This window comes from Tauraco erythrolophus, chromosome Z (genome assembly GCF_009769465.1).
Source record: "Tauraco erythrolophus isolate bTauEry1 chromosome Z, bTauEry1.pri, whole genome shotgun sequence".
In the NCBI taxonomy this organism is placed as follows: Eukaryota; Metazoa; Chordata; class Aves; order Musophagiformes; family Musophagidae; genus Tauraco; species Tauraco erythrolophus.
The window spans coordinates 79,095,459-79,122,228 of NC_141496.1; the positions used below are offsets into that span (position 1 = coordinate 79,095,459).

Consider the following 26,770-nt stretch of genomic DNA (forward strand, 5'->3'; position numbering starts at 1 on the left):
TTGGTAAAACGTGTTCACAAGGCTATTGTGGACAACTCATATCTTAATGTCTTAGTGAATGACGAGTTGTTTCAGTGATGAGATGCTGGAACCAGTTACATGGAAAAGCAGTTTTACTTTTATCACTTAGGCTGTTTACACCAGAAGGGATTTTTAAAAGAGTTGAAGTTTGCTAAGACTTGATGGTGCACTTCTTGTAATGCCTAGTGCTGACATTTACAGTGTTCAAGAGTTTATTGTAACTGTTTCAGAGTTACTGTCCACCAATGTGTATGCAAACTGCAAGATACGGAGTTGTGCATTTTGTGAGTGTTGACAACTCTGAAACCAAACAACGTTCCTTGCTGTATGTTTTTAACTGCTAGGCCAACAAAGAGTGGGTATAACAAATCTGCACTAAGAATTTCAGAAGCTTGCAGTTCTTGGAGAGAATTATTGTCAGTCCTGTGATTATCTGAAAATTTCAGAGTAATGTCCATCTGGAAAAATTAGTGAAATTGAGTTTAGTTTCACAGAAAAACAGATTTGGTTCTTTTGTGGTTTTTTTTTCATTTTTATTTAACTTCAGTTGTTTTATGGAATTTCTCTTCAGTGTGGAATACAGTTTTCAGTAATCACATATTTAATAGCTTGCAATATGTTTCTTAAACTAAGCGAACACACAGATATTGTGCTTTCTGTACTGGACTAAATTATGGGTAAAAAACCCGACCTACTGAATTATGTGTGTAAGCGTATACGCTGTGTTGTGTCGTGGTTTAGCCCAGCCGGCCGCTAAGCACCACGCAGCTGCTCACTGACTCTTACCCCTTGGTGGAGTGGAGAGGAGAAAATATAACAAAAAGCTCAAGGGCTCACTTGCCAGTTGTGGTCATGGGCAAAACAAATGTAACTTGGGGAAAAATCAATTTAATTCATTACCTATCACATCAGAATAGGATAATGAGAGACAAAGCCAGATCTTTGATCGAATGCCTCCCCCCACCCCTCCCTTTCTTCCCAGGTTCAGGTTTTCTCCTGATTTCTCTACCTCCTCCCCAGCAGCGGCACAAGGGGATAGGGAATGAAGGTTGTGGCCAGTTCGTCACACGTTGTTTCTGCTGCTCCTACCTCCTCAGGAGGAGGCCTCCTCACACGCTTCCCCTGCTCCACTGTGGGGTCCCTCCTACGGGAGGCAGTTCTCCATGAACTTCTCTGATGTGGGTCCCTCCCGTGAGGTGCAGACCTTCACTAACAGACTGCCTCAGCATGGGATTCCCACAGAGTCATGGCTTCTTTAGGCACAGCCACCTGCTCTGGCATGGGGTCCTCCATGGCCGCAGATCTTCACGAACTGCTCCACCATTAACCTCCACGGGCTGCTGGGGCTCTGCCTGCGGTCTTGCCACAGGCTGCAGGGGAATCGGAGCTCCAGCACACCTCCTCCTGCTCCATCTTCACTGACCTTGGTCTCTGCACAGTTATTTCTCTCACATCTCACTCTTCTCTCTGCTGCAGCTGCGTGTGGCCTGACCAGCGCGACGAACTCCGGCAGCCCCAATGGGACAAGTTCCGCCCAGTGGGCGCTCCGGGAGCAGGGAGCTTTGGAGCGCTCGAAGCCACCCTGCTGCCCCCACGCTCATCAGGCAGGGGCAGGGGCGTGCAGCCCAGTGCAGACCACCGCCTGTGTCTTCCCCTTCTCTCAGCTGCAGGTCCAGCATGGCGCAAGTTTCTTTCTCCGTTCTTAAATATGCCGTTCATGGAGGCACTGGCTCACTCATCCCTCACCAGGGATGAGTCCCACTTTGGAGACGGTGAAGCTTCTAGCAGCTCCTTAGAGGGCCCATCCCTGTAGCCCCCTCCTCTGCTACCGAAACCTGCCACGCACACCCAACACATGTTGAGACTTGTTTTTTGGTCAAGTGGGGATCTCATGAAGTTGTACTCTCTGATTACAACTTCACTACAGTTTCTAGTTGAAGCTTTAAATCCATAAATCCAGGGTTTCAGATTTATGTCTGGTTCTCACAATCCCAAATTAGTAATGTTCTGCTTATAAAGATCACACAGGTGTAAATGTTAAGAGGAACTTTGGATGATTTGGTAGTGCAGCATCTTTCCTGACTTGCATATGCTTTTAATGTTTTATGTAATGCTTTACTTCGTAAGAACAGTTTAATGTAAATTCTTTTAACTTAATCCAATTCTGTCTCAGTATTTTTCTGTAGTCCAGGGACTACTGAATGATAGAACGAATAGAGGTTGAAACTATATAACGGAGTCCAGTTTGTTCTTCTTTTGTGGGATTATGATTTAGCTTTCTATTGGCGCTCCACACACTTGAGTACATGAATTGTTTAGTGTTAGATTTTCCATTGTGTGGTGTCTCAGTGCATTGAAACACATCTATGTGACTTTATAAAGTCCACCTTGCAGTGTACTCTGGTTATTCATGTTTCTTCAGCTATTTTTTTTTCTCATTTGGCAAATTATTAAAAATTGTTTTAGAGCAATAGTAGATGGCTATTTGGTAGAATAAAAATCTTTAGAAGAAAATATATTGACTTTCCTGACAGATCGTTTATTTAGATGCAACTCTAAAGTGTCAGTTATCTAACCATGGTACTTAGCAAGTGTTTACTATATAGGCTAGTCATTTATCAGAAAAATAAAAGTATCTATTTAAATAATACTGTGAAGTGTCTTGTGTGCAGATGCTTTTCTGTACAATAGCAGGTTCATTTTGATATTTCAATTTTTTTAATTATTTTTAAACTGTATCCATGTCAAATAGGGCCCGCCTTCCTCCTATGATCTCCTTTGGGTCTGTTTTGCCAGCGTCCTTCAACCTGAGTCATGGGTCAAGGGCGTTTTAAAGATTGTCCTGCATACTGTTAAAAATTGCCAACAGCAGAGAAAACCCTAATGAATATACAGCTGTGACAGAGGTGTCATGGAAAGATATTCTATATACTTATTTTAGAGGCCCAGTCAACATCTCAGTCTAGTGACTATAAAGCTTGACTGTGTAAGGAGGGTCACTGCCTGGGAGTAAGGTGAGGCCGAAATCTTGAGAATTGAGAATACATGGTGACATGGAGAAAAATGCCTTTGGTTAGACTTCTTGTTGATGGGGTTAATTGTTTCCTATGGCTGACAGGCTAAAAAAAATGTTAGGTATTATATTTGTAGTCCAGTCGTGATTACGTACTGTTTCACCTTAAATATAAAGCTTGCTAAAGTCAAACTATTTAAAGATGCTTACCTAGAAGGTCAGATGAGAAGGGATTCTATCAACAGCAACTCACATGTCAGTGTTTCCTCAGGAAAGATGCATGTTGCCCAGGATCCTCACAGTTAAGTTGAAGGATAAAACATCTTATGCTGTCTCATGAAGAAGAAAGTATAGGGAACATTCTCAAGAAGGAGCTCTAGTGCAAGAATCCCGTTTTACTAATGATCCTTGTATATGCTCTTTTCCAGTCTCAGTGACTTGCTAGAGAACAGACTGGTTCTGTTGCAAGTACAACACTTCCCACTGGTAGACTGCAAAGTGCTTTTATGGAGAAGGGAAGTATTGCTAACCATTTCTCCTAAGTCAAAGCGTGGAGGAGTGGAGTGGCTTGCTGAAGCATGACTGGAAGGGGTAGAACTGGCTAGAGCACGAGTCCAGAGCCCTTTCCACTAGTTTGCACTGCCACAGTTTTTCTTTATGGGCAAATAGCCTTGTAAGCTTCTCAAGAATCTGAACTTATTTCTCGGGATCAGTTTTTTGTGAGTTTGCTTTGGTTGCAAGAGATTTGAGGAAATAATTTGATTGTGAAACTAGCGTGGGTTATTGGCAAGGATGCAGGAAGACAGTAACTATCGAGTCATGAAAGACAGAACACACATATATAGAATCTTAATTTTGGGTGTGCTTTCTAACCACGCTTTATCTGCTGCAAACTGTGGGCTGTGGGCCAAAAGTGCTTTCCTGCTTGAAATCACAAATTCTTGTCCCCCTTCCTGTATAGTGTCCAAGAATTGTGCAATGAAACCTTGTTTTCACTGGCTCACTTCAATTCACAGTCACAGGATTACCAGGTATGACTTATCAGGAAAGGATGATGCCTTCAGCAGTTATATCACCGTGAGTGTGTTTGATTCCTTACTTCTTGGGTCAAGAAGACCTGTAGCCATTAATTCTGTTGAGTAAAAGAAAGCTGGAGCTCATCAAAGTCAGCCTCTGTTGAAACTGCTGGATGTGGGTATAAGAAAGACCTGGAGTCCAGCTAATGCGCTTAACTGTGTGTGTTACTAGGAATGGCAGTTGAAAGTTTAAATGGTTATGGGTGTGTTTTGAAACAGCAGTGCTGAAAAAGATGATGGGATTTGAAAAATGTTTCTTTGCAGTAGAACTGTGGGAGGGACTGCTGGGAACGTGAACTGCAGTTCAGCCCTCTAGATACAAACCTTTGCTTTCATGTCATCCACTGCTGTGTTCAAAATAGAGTTTTGTGTGGGAAGAGTCAGCAACTTTGCTTTTTTATTGTTATCTAGATAAAGTTGTAGCTTAGTGTTTTCAAAGTAGTTGCAGTTTTTAGGGGCCTGTTTTCTGTTACTTTTCAGTGGGAATTGGATGTTAATTCCCTTTCAGCCTCAGCCTGTTTCAGACTGTTGCTGTAGTTTAATTTTTAAATATGTCTTGTTAAGCCAAGGTTGAGAGGATTTGGGAAAGTATTTTTCATTTATTTGTTTTCCTCTTTTTATTCCTTTTTCACAGCACTTTGTCATGTGAGTGGATAGTAATGTTATTACAGTTGCTGTTTCTGATGTCATAGAGTGAGTCAGCACATTACATGGTGGTAACTTATCAAAGGACAGTTTGCATGTTAAGATTTCTACCTTACTTCGAATAACTTTTTACCAGGCCCTTCCTGGGACAACTTGTCACATGTTCATAGGTTAATGTTTAAAGTATGGATCTGCTCTGTAAAGTGGCAGTGCAGAACAGTCTCTGGTTTAGTTAGCTGTTCTACTACTTCAGATGTATTCAGACATTTGCTTTGTTGAGTGACAGAATGTTTGCCTTAGGTAGCTTAGGTACCAGTATGCACTGGGCATCAACACTGTGGTGTCCATCCCTATCTTGCAAAAACCCTTGGAGGCAATCAAGTTGAGCAGGTGTGATAGAAGTCCCAACTTGCTTCATGGAGCCTTTTTTTTGTATTAACATGGAACAAAAAAGCGAAGTTTTGTTAGCAGAATGTTGGGCTGAGTTTTTTTAAAGTTGTGTGAAGATGAGGATGTGTGGTACAGAAATTGAGAGGGTAAAGAAGTGCTGGTGTGCTGCTAAAAAAGTACACTGTTCCTGTCCTTCAGAAACAAAAAAAGTTGGTAGAAACAAGTTAACTTGAGGTAAAATGGGAACATGGGGAAGGTGCTTCAACAAGACTAGCTTTACATTTGCTCTAATTCATGTCAAATCTACAACTTGCCATGCTTTGAGGCGGCTGTGACCTTAAATTAATTCACTCTGGTTAAGAATACTTTCTCCTTTTCTCCCTAGGGAAACCAGGCCTCTCTCTAGATGTTAGTCTTGTGTTTCAGTCTGATTCGCATTGTGTTTCCCTTCACTGATTCGTCTAATAATGTCTAAAATAGACACAATTTTACATTATTTTTATTGTATTCGGTTACTGGAGGACTACAATGAACTGGTTTCTGTGAATATGTTGGGTGTTAGGTATGGTGAAACATTCTTTGTTTTTACAACTTCAAGTACTTTTCTATGCTCAGGTGTAACTGAACACCTTTGTAATATCACAATGCCTAGTATTATTACAGTGAAGTAAATTCTGTATGTTAGAACAGTAAAGCAAATCAGCTGAAACCGTTGCTTGGAGTCTTACATGCTAATAAAAAGGAAGAATTAGTGCAGTACGGGAATTGGCCAGAAATGCTCATCAATTCCAGCCTGTGACGCTTTCAACTCCTCCTGCTTTTGGTTTTCCCAGGTGACAAAGTATTTTAACTGTAGTTTACTGAGTGTTACTTAGCTCAGTTATGCAAACTGAAGATTTAAACAATACCAAAGTTTATTTTCTTACAACTCCCTAAATATGTATTAATTCCATAATTATAATCTCATTTCCTTTATTCCCTTTGCTGTTGATTATGTATGTTTAATTTGAAGTTCTGTGGCAATACATACTAGATGGATGTTTTTGGTTCTGTTTAGGGAAAAGAAAATTGAGATAGTTGTCTTCAGTGTTTATGCTGTCTTTCATTACCATATCACTGTAGCACCTTATCCCCCAAATTATTTGTTGCCAGTAAGATCAGTGAGAGTCCTATCAAAACCACACAGATAACGTCTGTGGAAGTAAGAAAGCAATTCCCAGTTGTTTCTCTTGTCCTGTTGCTGTCTGAGGTTCAAGAAACTTCTGGATTTTCCCCTTCAGAGGGGGGGAGTGGTCTTGCAGTTCAGTTACTGTTAACCATGAGAGACTGAGAATACTGAAGATAGATATCTGCCCCAGAAGATAGTAAAGAGTCATCTCTTCTGCCCTCCTTGACTTTATTTCGCAGTGCAAACAGCAGTGACTCGTGCCGAACTCTAACCTAAGGCTAATTGTCTTCTAGTATTGGCAGAGATCAGGTGATGCTGAAGACTGACTTATTTGTCTTTTTATTTATTCCCCGCCACCTCCCCCTCCCCACTGAAGCAACAAATTAGATGCTGACAATTAAAAAAACCCACTATCATGGTTTAGCCCAGCCCGTCTCTAAGCAACCACGCTGCCACTCGCTCACTCCTCCCCCTCGGCAGGATGGGAGGAGAAAATTGGAAGAAACAGTGTAAAACACGTGGGTTGGGATAAGGACGATTTAATACAACAGTGCAAAAAAATGAGAAAAGAGTAATAACAATGCTCTTATTAACAAAAAGAGAGCAGGACAAAATGAGCGGTCCGAATGCTCACCACGCTGGAAGCCAGAGCCCCCGCGCAGCCCTGGCCGCTCATGAGTGCTGAAGATGCGAAAAGCCCCTCCCTTGACCAGCTCCCTCAATATATATTCTCCGGGCATGACGCATATGGTATTCAGTAGACCTATGACTAATTCCGGTCAGTAAGGCTAACTCTGACCCAGCCAAACCCAGGACATTATCCACCCCTTATTCTATACCGTTCGCATCATGCTCAGATCATACATTTTCCACTTAATCACCACCCCTGGTCCTATCTATCTGCAGATATCATCCTCTTAGTCTACAGGCCATCCCTCTAATGTGTCTGTTGAGTTCATTTAATCTTTGACTTCGAGGCTCCATCTGTCATAACAGTCTCTTAGGTCAGGAGAGATGGTGTGTGGTGTTAGGTTGTTGCACACTGCATCTGGCGCTCACGGCTGGTTTATCTGGCACCATTCATGTCTGTGGGTTCAAAATGTCAGTCTCAGGGCAGTTGCTGGACACCAGTTGCTGAAGCCTGTTCTAGCTCCATCATCGCTGTGCTCTGCTCGGTTTCATCAAACTCCATCCTTCGCTGATGCGGCTGATTCTTACTGTAATACCATTGATACAGCGTACAGCAACAGCAGTGATGATGACATACAGCGACAGGGTTATTTAGTAACTAACATAATACAGTTTAATTCACTGGCTATTCTCTCTGAAAATCAAACCCCCCTGGGGTACACATTGGACTTCCTCATCCTTTTGCATCACCCACCAAGTGCACCCAGGCCCTTGGGCAAAAGCAATCCCACAGGTGGATTTGCCTTTGCCTGAGGCAGGACTAACCCAGACCACTTTCCCTAACATATTCATCATGCACACTACAGGGACCTTATCCCCTTCTACAGTAGGTGGGAGTTTTGACTGGACAGGGCCAGGTTGTTTGGCTTAACCTCTGGTGTTAACTAGCCAGGTGGCCGTTGCTAAATGAGTGTCCCAGTGTTTGAAAGTTCCACCACCCATTGCTTTTAGTGCTGTTTTTAGCAGCCCGTTGTATCATTCAGTTTTCCAAGAGGCTGGTGCCTGGTAGGGGATGTGATACACCCACTCAATGCCATGTTCTTTAGCCCAAGAGTCTATGAGGTTGTTGTGGAAATGAGTCCCGTTGTCTGACTCAGTTCTTTCTGGGGTGCCATACTACCACAGGACTTGTTTCTCGAGGCCTAGGATAGTGTTCCTGGCAGTGGCATGGGGCACAGGGTATGTTTCCAGCCATCCAGTTGTTGCTTCTACCATTGTGAGCACATGGCGCTTGCCTTGGAGAGTTGGTGAGAGTGTGATGTAATCCATCTGCCAGGTCTCCCCATACTTATACTTTGACCATCAACCTCCGAACCAGAAAGGTTTTAACTGCTTGGCCTGCTTGATCGCAGCGCACGTCTCTCACTCGTGGATAACCTGCGCAATAGTGTCCATAGTTAAATCCACCCCTCGATCACGAGCCCATTGGTATGTGGCATCCCTTCCTTGATGCCCTGAGGTATCATGGGCCCACTGAGCTAAAAATTTTTTGCCTTTATGTTGCCAGTTCAGATCCACCTGAGCAACTTTAATCCTAGCAGCCTGATCCACCTTGTTTTGGTGTTCTTCAGTTGCCTGACTCTTGGGTATGTCAGCATCTACGTGACATACCTTCACAAATAACATTTCTACCCATGCAGCAATATCTTGCCACAACGGGGCATCCCAGCTGGGTTTGCCTCTGCATTTCCAGTTGCTCTTCTTCCACTGTTGTAGCCAGCCCCACAGGGCATTTGCCACCATCCATGAGTCAGTATAAAGATAGAGCACTGGCCACTTTTCTTGCTCAGCAATACCTAAGGCCAGTTGGATGGGTTTCACCTCTGCAAACTGACTCAATTCACCTTCTCCTTCAGCAGCTTCCACAACTCATTGTGTAGGACTCCACACAGCAGCTTTCCACCTTTGATGTTTTCCTACAATGCAGCAAGACCCATCCGTGAAAAGGGCATGTCACTTTTCCCTCTCTGATAGTTCATTGTATGGTGGGGCCTCTTCAGCATGTGGCACCTGTTCCTCTGGTGACATTCCAAAATCTTTGCCCTCTAGCAAGTTTGTAATTAATTCCAGAATTCCTGGGTGATTGGGGTTTCTTATCCGAGCCCTTTATGTGATCAGTGCAACTCACTTACTCCACGTGGCCTTGATTGCATGGTGTGTGGAGGGGATCCTTCCTTTGAACATCCAACCTAGCACCAGCAGTCAGATGCCAGGAGAAGCTGCATTTCAGTACCAGCCGTTTCTGAAGCAGCTCGGACTCCTTCATATGCTGCCAGTATCTCTTTTTCAGCTGGAGTGTAGCGGGCTTTGGATCCTCTGTATTCTTGACTCCAAAACTCAAGGGGTTGACCTTGAGTCTCCCCTGGTGCTTTCTGCCAGAGGCTCCAGGTAGGACCGTTCTCCCCAGCAGTGGTGTAGAGCATGGTTTTGATATCTTGTCCTGCCCAGACTGGCCCAAGGGCTGCTGCATGGACAATCTCTTGTTTAATTTGTTCAAAGTCTTGTTGTTGCTCAGAGCCCCATGTAAAAACATTCTTCTTCCTGGTCACTTGGTAGAGAGGGCTCACAGCTAGTCTGTAACTTGGAATACGCATGCTCCAAAAGCCCACAATGCCTAGGAAAGCTTATGTTTCTTTCTTACTAGTCGGTGGGAGCATAGCTGCTATCACTTCCAGTGGGATGTGGCAATGTCCATGTTGCCATTTTATTCCTAAGAACTGGACCTCCTGTGCAGGTCCCTTGACCTTACTTCGTTTTATGTCGAATCCAGCCTTCAAAAGGATCCAAACTATTTTCTTCCCTTTTTCAAAGACTTCTGCTGTGCTGCCCCATGTAATGATGTTGTCGATGTACTGCAGATGTTCCAGAGCTTCACTCTCTTCCAGTGCAGTCTGGATCAGCCCATGGCACATGGTGAGGCTGTGTTTCCACCCCTGGGACAGTCGATTCCAGGTGTACTGGACACCCTGCCAAGTGAAAGCGAAGTGTGGCCTGCACTCTGCTGCCAAAGGGATCGAGAAAAACACGTTAGTGATATCAGTCGTAGCGTACCACTGGGCTGCCTTTGACTCCAGTTCATATTGAAGTTCCAGTGTATCCAGGACAGCAGCATTCAGTGGTGCTGTGACTTCATTCAGGCTAGGTGAACTGGTTTCTTTATGCACTTTTTCTTCTGTACAGGGGTGACAGATACAGGACCAGGTGAGTTCTCTGGTTCAGCTGCAGTGTCTGTCGTTTGATCATCAGATTCAGAGACCTTCTCTCCCCTTTGAGGGTGCTTAATAGTGTTAGACAAGGCAGCTCGGTAGGCATGGATCAGGCCCCAGCATATTGCACTGATCGACGTCTCCCAGGGATTGCCAGGGTGGCAGCACACTTTTCCCAAACATTCTATTAGTTTTTCAGGATTCTGCACTTGTTCAGAGGTGAAGTTCCAAAACACTGGCGGTGCCAACTCTCTTAGGCATTTGCCCATGTTCTCCCACACATCCTGCCACTCATAACTATGTGGCCTCAGAGCAGATCTCTCTGTCGTATTTTTAAATAGTTGTTTAACCCCCAGCAAAACCTGAAGTACCTTTGGGAGACAGAGCATTAACACCGCACTGGCTAGGACACTCCCAGAGTATTCAAAATCCTCAAAGGCCGTTGTAATTAGCCTAAATGAGAAGGGTGAGGAGAAGAGCTGGGGGAAGGGATCCTCCCCTGCCTTTCCTAGGTACTGGGCTCGATTATCTGCAAATTGTGAGAGGTGAGGACTGAGATGTGGGCACGATGCCAGTGCCACACACATGGACCAGCCCAGCCACGTGGCCAGCGCCGCGATCGTGTCACACCGATATTGCACAGGACAGCACAATGAGAGCCCGGACCGCTCTCCCAGCGGTGATGAACAGCACTGCCGGGAATACATGGGGCATGTAAACATTTACATAGCACAGCCACGTGAGCAGCCAAAACAACATTGTGACCGGTGACTATTTAAATAATACGTAACAAATTTGTTTTCTAACACACTTTAGTCGATTTTGTCGTTATCCCAACCCTTGGAGCCCCATGTTGGGCACCAAAAAGGACTGTCATGGTTTAGCCCAGCCGGTAGCTCAGCAACCACGCCACCGCTCGGTCGCTCCTCCCCCTCGGTGGGATGGGAGGAGAAAATTGGAAGAAACGAGTAAAACACATGAGTTGGGATAAGGACGATTTAATAGAACAGTGCAAAAAATGAGAACAGAGTAGTAACAACGATAATATTGATAAAAAGAGAGAAATACAGAAGGAGTAGTACAAATGCTCGCCACGCCTGCTAGCGATCACCAAAGATGCAAAAAAGCCCCTTCCTTGGGGAGCTCCCTCAATATATAGTCTCCGGGCATGATGAGTATGGTATCCAACAGCTCTCTGACTGATTCGGGTCAGTTGCCTTAGCTGTGTTGCCTCCCACTTTTCCTTGTGAAAGGTTAACTCTATCCCAGCCAAACCCAGGACACTTACCAGCCCACACATATTGAAAATATTTTTGGTGTTCTGTTTTACAAATGTATAGAAGATTCTCTTCCCCCTGCCTCAGAAAAAAAATAAAGTGTGCGGACCTACTCTGTCATTGATGGTATCTTTGACTGTTAACCGTAATTAGCAGACTCATTTGCAAACCATTTTGCATGGTGACCTAGGTTTTATGTGTTAGTCTTCTGTGGATGAAGTGTCAAACATAGGGCTTGCTCCTGCTTATACTTTGTCGTTTCAGAAGTCTCAAGGTTGGGCTGAACTTGGGTGAAGCTGCTGAAGAGATCTGGCTCTTTTTGTCTCTCAGCTAGGCTTTTTATGTAAATGTGCCTCAGTTAGCCAAAATTGGCTCAGTATTCTTGACGGATTTATTATTGTGGCTGGAAAGAGGTCTATTGTCCGTTTGTATCATGCATGTATGTTGCTGTAGAGGCTGTTTCGGGGGTCCTGGTACATTGGCCGTTGCATTAATGTTTTACTGCAGTGTTGTTTTTGCAGATCCTCTAGACAGCATTACTTGCAAGTGGGGAAAAGGAAGTGTATAGCCTTTGATGCCTATATACTAGCAATATTAGATACTGTTTGGGTCTGTGAAACACTGGTTTGTTTCCTTGAATTTGTGGGTAAATAGCAGCTTCTAGTTCAGACTGGACAATTAGGTTCTTCACTGAGAGGGTGGTCTGTCACTGAAACAGGCTCCCCAAGGAAGTGGTTGTGGCATCAAGCCTGTCAGAGTTCAAGAAGTGTCTGGATGATGCTCTTAGTCATATGGTTTAGTTTTAGGTGGTCTTTAGCAGGGACTTCATAGTCCTTATGGGTCCTTTCCAACTTGAGATATTCTATGAATCTATGAATGTTGTTTATACTACGTCATCATCCTTCTGATGAGAATTAAGTTGTAGATCTCGCTGTCACAACATATTATGGAAAATACAATGACAAACGAGTTTGGGTGAATGACGTTACTCGTTGGTTTGGCACAGTATGGTACTCTTTTGTTCTTATGCATTAGCTTTGTGCCAAATTGTGAGTATTTCTGCTGGTTTTGTGTTACTTTGGAATGAGTATTGTCGCTGTATGTTGCTGTTGAGACGGACACGACATACACAGGTTCAAGTAGTATTCATTTATTATATAATTAATTCCATCCCTCTTGCAGGTTCCAGCACACTTTTATACTAATTCTAACAGTGCACACGACATAAGCAATTAGGTGATTGGTTAACCACAGCTGTTCATGCACCTTAGCCTAATACATGATTGGTGATCACGCGCTCTATATAATCCAAGGAAATCCATTACATCATGCAATTAGTGCAAAAACACAGTCCAGTTTCTTATCTTACAGTTCCTCCTTATCTTACGGTTCCCTGGCTCTCCCAGCACCTGCAGGTTGTTTCCATTTCTTCTGTTCAGGGAGTTTCCAGATCTTCAGGGGTACACAGCAGTCTCTCCAAGGTCAATTTCTTCATCTTCTGTCCTGGGATCCACGGACCCGACGTAGTTTCCCACAATTCCCCCTTTTTGTATTTGTGCTAAAAAAATTGCTCTGACAGTTCGCTGCAGGGCCCTTTGCAACAAACTGACCAGACAGGGTGACATTAATAACACAACTACAACAATAACCAGAATTAACAACCCTGGTTTTAGCAATGATAACGACCAGCCAGACAGTCCCATCCCCTGAACAATTTATTCAGCTAGTCACATCCATCATCTGCTTGCAATTTCTTAACTCCATCTTTCAGGAGCTGTATGCTCCTGTGTATTCATACAACACATTCCTTCAAAATCTTCACATCCATGTCCTTGCGCTAACAATAAAAAATCAATTGCAGCTCTGTTTTGCAGTGTAGCATGCCTAACACTATCTACATCAGTTAATAAACACTCAATGCTATTGATGTAGCATTGGTTTGCTTACTCAGCCAACATCCATCCTTCAGTGAGGTAAACTTTCCAGCACAGCCTGGACACAACGAGCAGGAACACATTGGGGGTCACCGTCTGTCCAGACACAAGCATACCCTCGTCCCCAGGTTATCAGATCACAGGGATCAGACCATGGACCTGTCTGTAGATCCCGAACCCTAACCTTGACTCCTGGGGACATCCCACAGGTGGTGGTTGATGAGCCAAAATGACGTATTATCGGGGATTCCTGAGAATCATCAGAAACCTGTAAAAAATTCAAGACATACATAGCTTTGTTCAGTCAAGCCTCTGGAGAGTATTAAGAATAATTAACCAGAAGAATGCAGAATAGGAAGCAACTGGCTGAAGAGTTGCTGTGCAGAAAATGTTCTAGAGTTCATAGCTGTTAAATGTCAGCACTGTTAGACGAATATTTTTCCACATGGATTTTTCACTTTTTCTTATAAGTAGAAACATAGCTTGCAGGATGTGGAGTTTATCCTGTTGTTCCACTAAGTATAGATAAGAACTGATGTGGAATATTTTGGCCAGTTTTGAGCCCCACGCTTAGCAAACAATGTAGTTTGATTTGAAAAATCCAGAGAGTGGTTGGAATGATGGAATTAGAAAACAACTCTCAAGGAAAGGTTAGCCTTATTGCTGCTCTTTAATATAAGAACAACAATCTGTTTGCATTTTCTGTTGCGGGCAGGACAACGGAGAAATAGGATAGTGAAACACTGGAATAGGTTTATTGGAAAAAAGTTACTGGAGACCTCAGAGAACAGAGTGGATAAGCATGTCAGGAATAATTTGGGTAAGTAACCCACTTTAGGAAGGAATAGGCTGAGGGACTTAATGGAATACTTGCAGTTCTAAATATTGCAAGTATAAAGGCTCACTTAAAAGTTGTTTCCCCAAGTACTGGAACTAGCTCTGTGTGAGCAGACTTGTAACTAACCAAGGACAACCTGCTTCCCAAACATAGAAACTGTTTACCTCTGTTATCTCTCAGGCTCATGCTCTCTCTCTCTTTTATTTTCCTTTTCTTTTTTTAAAGTTTTTTTTTCCTCTTCTTATACTATAAACCCATTCAATTAGACACTCACCTTCAAAGCATAACACAGCAGGATTTTACTTTCAGTTCTCTGTTTTATAAAATGTAATTATTATAACTAGCTGCAAGATTAGTCTTTTATTTTCCTATATTAAGTGAGAATTCCCTAGGACATTTGGGATGTTTTTTAAAGTAGCATGGTTGACTTAATTTTAAAATGTTAAGTAGGGTGAACTTCTGAAGGACTTCTTAACTGCCTGGGATTTTTTTTAAAAATACTTAGCCTACTGACTTGTCTTTCAGCAACAGATGTCTTCAGTGGCGAGTGTGTGTGTGTATGTGTGTATATATGTTAGTGTATACTTACTAGTATAGAATTATATACATACTTTCCAGTGTGTATATACATGTATATATACTAGTATATATTTATTGTCATGGCTGTGCGCCAGATTGAAGCCACAGTAGTCTTTAAGTTGAATCAGATTTTTGTTATTGCTGGCTACATAACTAGTGTGCTAGACATGAAAATCTTATATTTATTGTACAAAAAAAGAGAAATAACTATTTCCCATCTTCCTATGGTAAAAAAAGTTGAGAAAACTTAACAAAATTTTTGTAGGTGGTGTAAACCAGAATGAACAGTGCAAGTGGGCTAATGCGTTAAAGGTGAACAGAACAACTTGTCCTTAAATCATTAAAAAAGTTATAGTTCTGTATTCGGTTACATAAATGTATGATACTAACTTTTTTGTTTAGTTCAAGGAAGAAATCTCTAAGCGTTTCAAGACCCACACTGATCAGCTTGTGTTGATATTTGCTGGAAAAATTTTAAAAGACCAAGATACTTTGACTCAGCATGGAATTCACGATGGACTCACTGTTCACCTGGTTATCAAAACACAAAACAGGTAACCTTACTGATGAGTGATCTTCTGTAAGAAGCAAAAATGCTCTGAATTCTTAACAGCTTTCTTTTGGGTAAACTTAGATTTGACTAACTTGCTTTAATCAGTTCCTTAGTCACAGTTGGTACAGAATAACAGTCTGAAATTACAGTGCTCTTTTATTTGGTTTGTCCTGTATTTTAATTGGATTAGTGTTTCTAAATTTAAGTCTCTTACTTTTTTGTTATTTAACTCTCTGGTTTTAGTGCTGACTGTTGACTGTGTTTCAGCTCCATAGTTCTTAGATATCTATCAGCTCTTACTGTCCATAAAGATGTATTATGCAGCTTTGCTCTTCACACATGAAAACTTGTGGTGAGTCGTTTTTCACTGTTTTGGTAAAAGGAGGAGAGAAAAATTTTATTAGAGAACTGCTTTAGTGCAACTCATTTACCTGGCTGAACAGAAACACTTGGGTTTGAAGATTTGTTTTGTTCTGGTGAGGCAACTTTATGATGAGAAAGTTACATCTAAGCTATGTCACATGAGCTATGTCATCTGTGCATTACTTCCTGTGAAGTGCCCAGAAAGAAAAAGCCTAACTAAAAAATCCTTTCAGCAAGTAGGGTAAGATATCTATCAGCTGAATCTAGCTTTCTTAGTCAATAACGTGTTTGTTGTTCTAGACTGAAAGTGTTCTTACTCCTGTTCTACTTAAGCCCTTCTTGTTTGTGGTGAGGATCTCCTCCTGTGGGAAAGTGTCAGATGATGACATCTTTGTCAATGATCTGGATGAGGGGATCGAGTGCACCCTCAGCAAGTTTGCAGATGACACTAAATTGGGAGGTGGTGTTGATCTGCCTGAGGGTCGGGAGGCTCTACAGAGGGACCTGGACAGACTGGATCAATGGGCTGAGGCCACCTGTATGAAATTCAATAAGACCAAGTGCCGGGTCCTGCACTTGGGCCACAACAACCCCCTGCAGCGTTACAGGCTTGGGGAAGTGCGGCTGGAAAGCTGCACAGCAGAGAAGGACCTGGGGGTGCTGGTCGACAGCTGATTGAACGTGAGCCAGCAGTGTGCCCAAGCAGCCAAGAAAGCCAACGGAATCCTGGCATGTATCAGAAACAGTGTGGTCAGCAGGAGCAGGGAAGTGATTGTCCTCCTATACTCAGCACTGGTGAGGCCACACCTGGAGTACTGTGTCCAATTTTGGGTCCCTCACTTCAAGAAGGACGTTGAGGTGCGGGAGCGGGTTCAGAGAAGGGCAACGAAACTAGTGAAGGGTTTAGAGAACTTGTCCTATGAGGAGTGGCTGAGGGAGCTGGGACTGTTTAGTCTGGAGAAGAGGAGGCTCAGGGGGGACCTTATCACTCCCTACAATTACCTGAAAGGAAGTTGTAGGGAGATGGGGGTTGGTCTCTTCTCCCATGTTATGAATGACAGGACGAGAGGGAATGGCCTCAAGTTGCTCCAGGGGAAATTTAGGTTAGATATTAGGAAAAATTTCTTTACAGAGAAGGTTGTGAAATATGGAACAGGCTGCCCAGGGAGGTGGTGGAGTCTCCATCCCTGGAGGTGTTTAAAAGCCATGTGGATTTGGTGTTGAGCAATATGGTTTAGGGACCCTGACAGTGGAGGGTGAATGGTTGGACTCGATGATCTTGAAGGTCTCTTCCAACCAGAGGATTCTATGAGGGAAAGAGCATGGAATTTAGGACTTTCCCTTTCCAAGCCTCACAAAGTCACAAAGGCCTATTAGTAACATCAGCATTAAATGTAGACACGTGTTGAAATTGATGTCTTCAATTCCGTGCTCACATCGTAGCAGGCCTGTCTTCTCTGTCCTGGAGTCATGTCTCTGTTAAAATTGACTTGCACGGTCTTCGGAGGGTTCACAGATTGGACCTACAGTAACTATACGTACTGAAACACCAGTGCCAGTCTCTCGTACCTTCTTACACTTTGCCTCTGGGCAAAGGAGCACCCATGTGCAATGCCACATTTATGGCTTTTGGGGAGTTTGTGGTGTCCTGTCAGCACTGCAAACCGTGCCTCCTCTGTCTCCCACCTTTTTTTAATAATTTTAGCAAAGTGTGTTACCGTTATCTTCTGAATGTTTTAAACGTGTCTCAGACAAGGAAGTAAAAACAAAAAACTACAGACCCTTTGCGTGTATCTACCCTGTCTTCAAATGAGGCAGTAATGTTTTCACTTGCTAGCTTTGCTTACCTAAGTGAAAAATATGCTCTTAAGACCTGCTAAAGAGAATTGCCAGCACGATGAAAATCGCCTTTGGCAAAGTGTAACGTTGTCCTGACCATCTCAATATTCTTCTTACTAAAATATCTAGATTTTATGCTTGACCCACAAGGCAAGACTTAGACTCTGCTGCTAACAAGTAGCAATCTTGTGTTCAAATTTCGCAGTTGCTGTTAACGTTATAGAATATTAATTCTCATTCTTCTGGAGCACAGATTTTCACCCAATGACGTATGTCAGGGCAGCTTATGTCAAAGCCAATTATCCAGGTATTCCCTTTTCTGGATTGTTAGCGTCTATCTGGAAAATTTCTTCTACAATGGGTTCATTTAACAGAATCTATGTGTGTTTTGGTAGACCAGAAAGTAAACAAGAAAGGAGTACAAATTCAAACACACAGAACTGAATTTATAGGAATCACTATGGGCTTAAGTTTGAGAAGAACTGTTAGATCCTGTGGACTCAAATTTACTTCTCCTCCTTCACAACCCAAAACATGAGTAAGAACTTGAATGAGATGTTTGGGTCCCATGGCATCCTTTACCTTCATGACTTTGCATGCCTTATTTTATTTACCTGCTTGCAAGAACACTGATCAAATCACCAGGGTATACCAACAGATGGGCTACTTACAAGCTAGTGTTGATGATTTGGTGAAAGAACTTGTGAAGGGCGCAAAGTATTTAAGTTTTCCTTTGGTTTCTATGTATGGTTTTGATGGCTGATGTTTGGCCTGGAGTCAGAGAACACGTAGAAACCTCAGGGAAACCTCTGAACTGGAGGCATCTCTTGGGCTTGGGGTTTATTTTTTTGTTTGTTTGGGGTTTTTTTGGTTGTGATATCCCCCTCTGCCTCTGCCCTGGTCCCGGTCTTCACTTTAGTGGAACGAGCACAGAATTTTATTATAGCAGAAGGGTACTCTTGAGATGAGATGAGATATGAAATTTAGTGTACTGTTGAATCCTCAAATCTTTGTGTGAGGTCTGAATTCATAGTTTCTACAAGTTATTTGATGCTGTAGTTCTGCAAATACAGACATTTGAGACTGATTGTTGAATCAGGCTGGAGAACTGACCTAGTTTTCAAACTAGCCTCTCTTCTTTTGAATAAAAGCCAGGTTAGCCTTACACAAGCTCAGTTTCTTGATCTCTTCTACTACATGGCAGCACCTGTGTTTATGGCTCTGCAGTAGAAAGGTGTGGTGAGTATGAGACCTGGGCAGCCTTTAGTGCCTCTGCTGAATTACGCTGGCTTTAACTTTGTGTAACTATGTTTTCACTCTGTTCTTGAATTCTTAAAGGTTATTGAGATTCTGATATTTGTCTTCTAATGAAGTAAGATGTTAACTGTATCTCACATTCAGTAAAGGATCCTATTAAAGATGTCACATGAAATAAGTCTTACTAGGCTTTATTTCTTTAAGCTTGGGGCATGTAATCAGTAGTATTTGAGTATAGTGGAGTAAAGCAAGGATCCTTAAAGCAAGGTAAGAACAGAGCAAACAATTCATTGGGGGACATTCCAGGGACAGGGTGAGAAGGCGGTAATGGCTGCAGTGGTGCCCATCCATTTTCTTAATGTTTCAAACTACTGTTCTGAAGAACTCATGACATTATGAATGTCTGAGATTTGTTACAGGAAGCCATCTAGAGATAATAGTGTGGTTTGTTTTTTTTTTTGAGAAATAATCAAAATGTAAATTAAGATTCTCAAGTATGATACTATCCCTGTATTTAATGGCTTTATTTAAATTAACTTGTTAAACTTGCAACTTCTAAACTTGCTTTTTTAGATCACAAGACCACCCAGCTCAACAGACAAACACCACTGGGAGTACTGCTACCACATCAACATCAAGCAGTAGTACCTCAACACCAGCTTCAACAAATAGTAACCCTTTTGGCTTGGGTAAGAATGTTTGTTAGGTAGCATGGTGGGTATCTTCTCTTGGATTCAGGTGATGGAAGCTTTATTCCATGTAGACAGAACTTAAAAAAAACCCTAAACAAAGCACTACCCCAAAAAAATGATTACAGATATCTATGATATTGGTTGTAGAAGGTTTCTGATCAGTAAGTTATCAGAGGAAAATAATATCCTTAATTTTATATGCAGAACTTTAGGCTTGTGCTGTTTCACCTTCAGTAGTAAGGTGCCACTGGTGTTATATTCTGGCACTATGAGTAATGAAACTCCTTCCAGTGTCATTGCACTCCTCAAAAGTGCATCTGAATTACTGTGAGGAGTGCATTGATTAAGTTGGACCTGTAACATGAAGCCAAGATCTGGAACAGAACTAACAAAATTGCTGTTAATCTTACAATTCAGTATTTCTCAGGTTCCAAGTCTGATAGCGTTATCAGTCTTCTCGTTCATTAACAGAGAGGCTGCAGTCTATTGACTTAAAAATACTATCTATTTCCATAATCACGGTGGGTTTTTTGGTTCATTCTTTTTCATCTTATTTGCTTTCAGGAGGCGGGGAAGAAACAGAATTGGAAAAGCTAACCATAGTAAACAACTACTTTCTTAAATGTAAACAGTTCTTCAGACTGACTAGTACCTCCTAAATTTTGTTCTTTAGACTCAGCAAAGGAGGGGAATTCAAAACATAATTAGTTCTTGGTGCATTAGTAAGACCAGCTCTACTTTTCATTAGAACAAGGAATATGAGTCTTGTTGGGAGATCTCTCTTGGTCATAGTTTAACCAAGAGGAGACAGATAAATGATTATTTAAAATATACTGGAAAATGTTGTGGAGGCTGGGGATGGAAACTAAGGCTCCAAAACTCAAACATCCCGTGTATGTTAGCTGTAGAAAATGAGAAGAAATGCCATTAGAATTGTAATAAATTGTATTTCAGATGCGGTTTGGATTTTTAGTTATGTGTATTGTTATTTAAAGAAGCAAATTCTTAGTGCATAACTCCTTAACAGCCTTTCAAAGATGGTCTTTCCATTCATTTTCATTATTTTGAAGTATGGGATATGTTCAAGTATTTTGTGTTTAGAAAGAACCTGGATGTGTTTAGAAGTATACTAGAAGCTGAAAGTTCAATTATATTTTTTTCATCCTGTTAAAGGTGGCCTTGGAGGTTTGGCAGGTCTGAGTAGCCTGGGCTTAAATACGTCAAACTTTTCAGAGTTGCAAAGTCAGATGCAACGACAACTTATGTCCAACCCAGAAATGATGGTTCAGATAATGGAAAATCCATTTGTTCAGAGCATGCTTTCAAATCCTGACCTGATGAGACAGTTAATTATGGCTAACCCTCAAATGCAGCAACTGATACAGAGAAATCCAGAAATCAGTCACATGCTGAATAATCCAGATATAATGAGACAGGTATGTAGAAGAATCTCTGTAAGTTCATGACTTTTGATGATACTGTAACTGTGAACAGCAGAGTAGGAGTTGGACAGGCTTAATTGAGTGCTTAAACATTCTTGAAGTATTTAGGCTTGTTAGGAAATTCAGAAAAGGTTGCTGTAGGCAACTGATGTTTGTATTTCTAGTTGTTAAGGTCCAACATAGACTGGTAATTCAGAAAATCTGCAGCATAGTTTTGAAAGACATGGAAGACTGTGTAATCATGTCTGCTGAGGTTAGAGTTGGATGTCCCTGCAGGTACTTGCAACGTTCTGTTGTCTAGCCAACGAGTTTTACCAGAAGTAATTATTCTCCAAAATACTACACATTTTCATTTTATCTAACTGTGGGTACTTCTGAGGGCTTTTAAAATTTAATCTTATGTAAGATATGCAGTGTGGCAGAAGGTATCAAAAAACAAGTGGATACTTGTGAAGATGTAGGATTTTAAAGTTAGTATTATAGGCTACCTGCTCTAACAGTGTTAGAACTGGTAGAAGTATATTGTGTTGAAAAGGTGAGGAAAGAAAATAATAGTTCATTCAAGGTTTTTCTGCTGTGCTTTGTGACCCAACCAGCATAGTGATGGTTGCAGCAGAATGCTGGCTAAATATCTTAGTTGACTCCCACTAAGCTGACATCTTGATTTGGCTTTTATCCTAATTTCAAACTGGGTTAGACAGTGATAACTGAGATATTGCCAAATGCTGATGTTTTAAATTTAGAATGAATTTCTTATTAATGCAGATTAAACGTTCCACTTCCCTAGACACTAGAGCTTGCTAGAAACCCTGCAATGATGCAGGAAATGATGCGAAACCAGGACCGAGCCTTGAGCAACCTGGAAAGCATACCAGGTGGATACAATGCACTGCGACGTATGTACACGGATATTCAGGAGCCAATGTTGAATGCAGCACAGGAGCAGGTGAGGAAAAATTGCAAATGCCACTGAAAGTAAATATTTTTTAAAATTAAAAGCGTGTAAGTAATGCTAATTTTCAAATGTCTGCTTGACAAAACATTTCTTAAAGCATGAAGTGACTATGTGACCTCTTATTCTTAAGAGGAAAGAACTTTAAAAATTCTGTGCTCTTCTAAGCTTGAAGAAATACAGATGTTGCTTGTTTGAGAAGCTATTTTAAAGTTAATGAATTTCTGTATTACTTAAGTTTGAATTCCTTTAATTCTTTGCCTTAAAATTCTGAGGTCCAAGAAAATTTCTTTAAGGGTATGTTTAGTAACTTGGAAGAAAAAAAGGCTTTGAAGTCGGAAACCAGTATGCAAGATACAATGTTGCTGTGATCAAAACACCAGCGTAGTAGCAACACTGCTTTCAAAAACAAACTTAATTTTTTGGAGGTCTTGTATCTCTCCAATGTTGGTGTCTTTTCAGAATAGTTACAAAGAATTACTGTAGGATTGTGACTGTAACTGATCAAGAGCTGTCATCAACATTTATCTTCATGTGTAGTTTTGGAAAGGTGACTTGCTGTTTATAGCAGACTTAAAAACAGCTGGCTTTAGTAGATGATACATGTTTGCTTTCCTTCCTCTGTAGTTTGGAGGTAACCCGTTTGCTTCTTTAGTGAGCAATGCATCAGCAGGAGGGGAAAGTCAGCCATCTCGTACAGAAAACAGAGATCCTCTACCAAATCCCTGGGCTCCTCAGTCCAGCTCACAGACTTCCACGACAAGTACCAGCAGCAGTGGTGAGAGCGGTGGCAGTAGTAGTGCTGGAAATAGCACTTCTGGCAGTGCAGGACAGAGCTCGACTGTACCGAATTTGGGACCTGGACTAGGAGGTGTGTTTGTTGTTATTGCATGTATTTGCACGTACTGGGGAGTTTGCTGAAAAGATTCTTTCATTAGAGAGAGAGTTTTCAATTCAAAGTTTTTATTACCATTTACTTTTGTAGAACATTTGACTAGTATCAAAGTCCTCTGGAGAAAAACAAACATGAAAAGTAAACGAAGAGTGGTAATAGTGCTTGTGTATTGCCTTAAAATGGCAAAGGTAGAGGAATCTCCTGGATGAATGACAGTGTTTTTCCTAAAACAGCTAATAATGTAGATACTTTGTGGGACTGCTTTTAGGTACAGCCTCTGCCTTAACTTCTAGGGTAGATGCGTCCCTGTAAGCAGAACCACACTGAGGTGTATTTCAGGGACTAAAACTCATAGAAACTAAATGGTTTTGTCCTGGTTTTAGGTAGTCTAATTCATGTGATGATAGTCAGGACGTTTACTAAAGTGGCCTTTTACTTTTTTTAAGCTGGTATGTTCAACACACCAGGAATGCAGAGCTTATTACAGCAGATAACAGAAAACCCACAACTTATGCAGAATATGTTGTCTGCGCCCTATATGAGAAGCATGATGCAGTCATTAAGCCAGAATCCTGATCTCGCAGTACAGGTAAATGCGTTTGGTGTAGTAATGTATTGTGTGCATTGAAGTTAGAAAAAAAAAAAAAAGAAGATTTGAACCTGTGATAGAGTTAAATTTTCTCTTGTGCCAGCATCTCAACGATTGTCTGTAGTGAATGGCCCGGTTTTTAGTGTTAATGCCTAACTCACTGAAATTATGATCTACCTACATTTAACAATTTGTTGCAGCAAGCTTCTTCAATTTGTAGTTGGACATCATGCTAGACATGCTTCTAAAGTAACTTGTAAGTTTGTATATGTTTTGTACAGCCCTAAACTTGTGACCCAGCATAGGAAGCAGTTAGACAAAACAAATGCTTTGGATGTAAATTAAAGTTGATCTGCTGGTAAATAAATACCCTGAGGAGCCTGGGAGGGAAGAAGAGAAGGGAAGGGAGTTGGTGCCATATCTAGATGTTATTCTGGTTTTAACTTCTCTCTTGTGACCTGTGCTCAGTGTAAAAGTGCATATGCTGTTTTATAAATGGTATCCTAGAAGTGCTTTCAAATTTTGCTTAAAGCAGTAATATCCAAAGTCAAATCCTGAACCAAGATTAAAAAAAATGTTATCTTCTCTCTATTAAATACTCACTTGGAAAATCTCTCTGACTTCAAGTGATGTTTAGAGGGAAACTATCACTTAGATCTGTAGGAGAGGCTGACAGAAAAGGATTTTCTTGTAATACAAATGAGGTTATCTTGGCAAGTGTCTTGCAATCCATTCACTTAAAAGATGAAAAAACCCAACCAAACGATACCAAAATAACAACGAAAAACAAACAAGCAAATAAAAAACACACACCCAAAACCCAGAAACCCCTGCAAATATGTTCAGGCTGGTGGTTCCTAAAAAGTTTCGGCCAAAGGAGAGGTAGATTATTATTATTTTGTGAGGTTATTTTCATAGACTGTTGTTGTGTAAATACTGTCTTAAAACCCCCTGTGGTTTTTACTGCTTGATCTTGAAGTTCAATATCTTTGTCCCATAGATGATGTTGAATAATCCTCTATTTGCTGGAAATCCTCAACTTCAGGAACAAATGAGACAACAACTTCCTACTTTTCTTCAGCAAGTAAGATGAGATACTAGCTGTTGATAAACATCTGCAAGTCAATGAGCAATATTTTCAATAAACTGGTGCCTTTCTTTGATCTGGCTAAAAGCTAGAATGTGTAGTATATTCTCATTAGCTTTAGTCACTAACTTAGATTATCCCTTGATAATAAATTCTTTCTTAATGTCTCCATCCCTTTCACAAGTTAAACCTGACTTTTAGTGAATGTTTTTGTCTGTGGCTAGCGTAACCACTTAGATTTGCTCTTGCTTCTTTGCTAAGAAGAAATAATCATTTTTACTGCACACTAGCCAGAGAACACTTGTTTGTGACATGGTTTGTTTCACAAATTAAAAACATTGGTACTTTTCCCTCTACTAGAATAAAGTTCGCTGTGCTTTTCTTTTACATCTTCAAACCTGCCTTGGGTGCTTAGGTAGAGAGATCTTACAGCATACCTTGAAAGGCCCAACTCATTAGCTAATGCAAAAGAAGTGGGCTAAGAAGTGTTTTGCCTGTAAATGTTGCCCTACCTCTGTCTTCCCCTCTTTAACAACATTGTGCTTGCAGCCCAGGTGTATACTTGATATTAGCTGTCACAGTGTGTAGTAGTACTGTGTTCCCTAAGTAGAAGCAAACAAGATTTTTTTTGGGGGAGAAATCAAAAACTTAATCCAGTGCATGAGTTCCATCAGAGTAAACGTGCATTGCCGAGGTCTGATTGAACACAGGCAGTTTTATAAGTAAAATAATTAACACGTAAATGACTTACAGTAGCAAGTTCAGTGTTCAGATTGTTTCAACTACATGAATGGCTGTAGTGTTTCATAATGCCACTGCTTTGTGATGACTCAGTAGGATCTGAAGAGGTAGTACCACATGTACGTTTTGAAATCTGTGAATAAATGGTAATTAATGAAGGCACAGTAGGAATCATTTCTATTTCCTTTGAACATCTCCTTCTGTCAGTATCACCTTGGAGTTTATCTGCACAGCTAGTTCTCCGTTGTATCCTCTGTGTTAGGTCAGATGACTAGCAGCTTAAGTAAAGTGAAGAAATACCGGGGTATTCTCGGATTGTTGGCAATGTTGCAGCTTGTACTTCCTTGCTTATCCACTGGCATTTATATTGTGCGATTGGGTGACCATGGAATGTTCCTCTGCATAATGGAAGGCATCTTTTTGCCCAGCAGAACTAAGAAAACTCATCTCTGAGCTACTCTGTCTGCAGCTTTTATGCAAGGCTTAACAATAATTGCTGCTACGTAACAGGTGGAATTAATAACGTTGATACAGACAAGGTTCAGGTCACTTAAATGCTCTGAGAATTGTTGAACCACTATTTCTGTAAAACAGCTCCAAATACCAGACATTAAGTCGTGATTTAAATATTTTCTTAAAGTAATTGCAGCAGCTTTTTTTGGAGAACCCAAAACGTTTTCCTCTTTAAAATTTGGGTAAACTTTGCCAGCTACATATTTAGTTGTTCTCTAACTTTAAGCTATCAGGAAGATAAAATTCAAGAGATGAGTGGAGATTATTAACAACTTGCTGTCCTTAAGTCTTGTTATGCACCCATATTCGAGATCAGAGTTCTTCGTGTCCTATTCTGCAATTCTGCTCTGCGTCAGAGGAGGTTTGACCTTAATCTGTACGTTTCTACATGAATCAAAAACGTCTTTGTAGCAGAAGGAATTTGGTCTAGTTGTCAAGTGAAGGCTGCTAAGATAATAAGCGTGTCTGCTATTTGAAGTAGACCTGGCTACCAAGACTGTCTCTTGTGACTGAATCATATTACTTTTTGCTTACCTGTGGCATCTCTAAGCAGAGGTAGGCATAGGCCATTAGTTTTGGTTTTGTATCTAAAATATTCAGGTTTCTGGACATTTAATTTCAGAAGTGGAAAGTTTATCTGTGGATATGAAAGCCAGTTTTTAGTTGAAGTCACACTAGAGTGAGAGCCTGTGAATATTATGTTTTCCTGCTAGTATGTTTTGCAGTGTATTTGTTTGCATTTCTCTAGGCTGTGAGGGCACTGGAGGTTGGAAGACAAGCACAAATAGTCATGCTCAAACTGCTGTGGCCTGAAGTTAGCTAGGAAAAAGAAATACTTTATAATTTTTTCTTAGGTATCTATTGGTCAAGTTTCATTGTATTCAGCGTTGTTGCTTACCAGTAGTATGATACAGGAGACTAATCCTAGAATGATGTTGGACTAATACAGTCCTATGGCTTTGAAAGATGATGAGTTCTGGTAGAAGAGGTAATGAAAAATACTTTTCCTT

General features: G+C 41.2%; 1 protein-coding gene across 4 annotated transcripts in view; it reads left to right on the forward strand.

The window, feature by feature from the left end:
* UBQLN1 (ubiquilin 1) overlaps nucleotides 1-26,770 on the forward strand; it is a 33,446-nt gene that overhangs the window by 3,202 nt on the left and 3,474 nt on the right. For 3 of the 4 annotated variants that reach the window (XM_086628691.1, XM_086628692.1, XM_086628694.1), the window contains exons 2-8: nucleotides 15,240-15,391; nucleotides 19,423-19,538; nucleotides 20,715-20,977; nucleotides 21,771-21,929; nucleotides 22,563-22,806; nucleotides 23,277-23,419; nucleotides 24,420-24,503. In XM_086628691.1, coding sequence (XP_086484817.1) covers nucleotides 15,240-15,391; nucleotides 19,423-19,538; nucleotides 20,715-20,977; nucleotides 21,771-21,929; nucleotides 22,563-22,806; nucleotides 23,277-23,419; nucleotides 24,420-24,503 — 1,161 coding nt within the window. The remainder of the gene's footprint in view (nucleotides 1-15,239; nucleotides 15,392-19,422; nucleotides 19,539-20,714; nucleotides 20,978-21,770; nucleotides 21,930-22,562; nucleotides 22,807-23,276; nucleotides 23,420-24,419; nucleotides 24,504-26,770) is intronic. The other variant, XM_086628693.1, reaches the window with a different exon arrangement.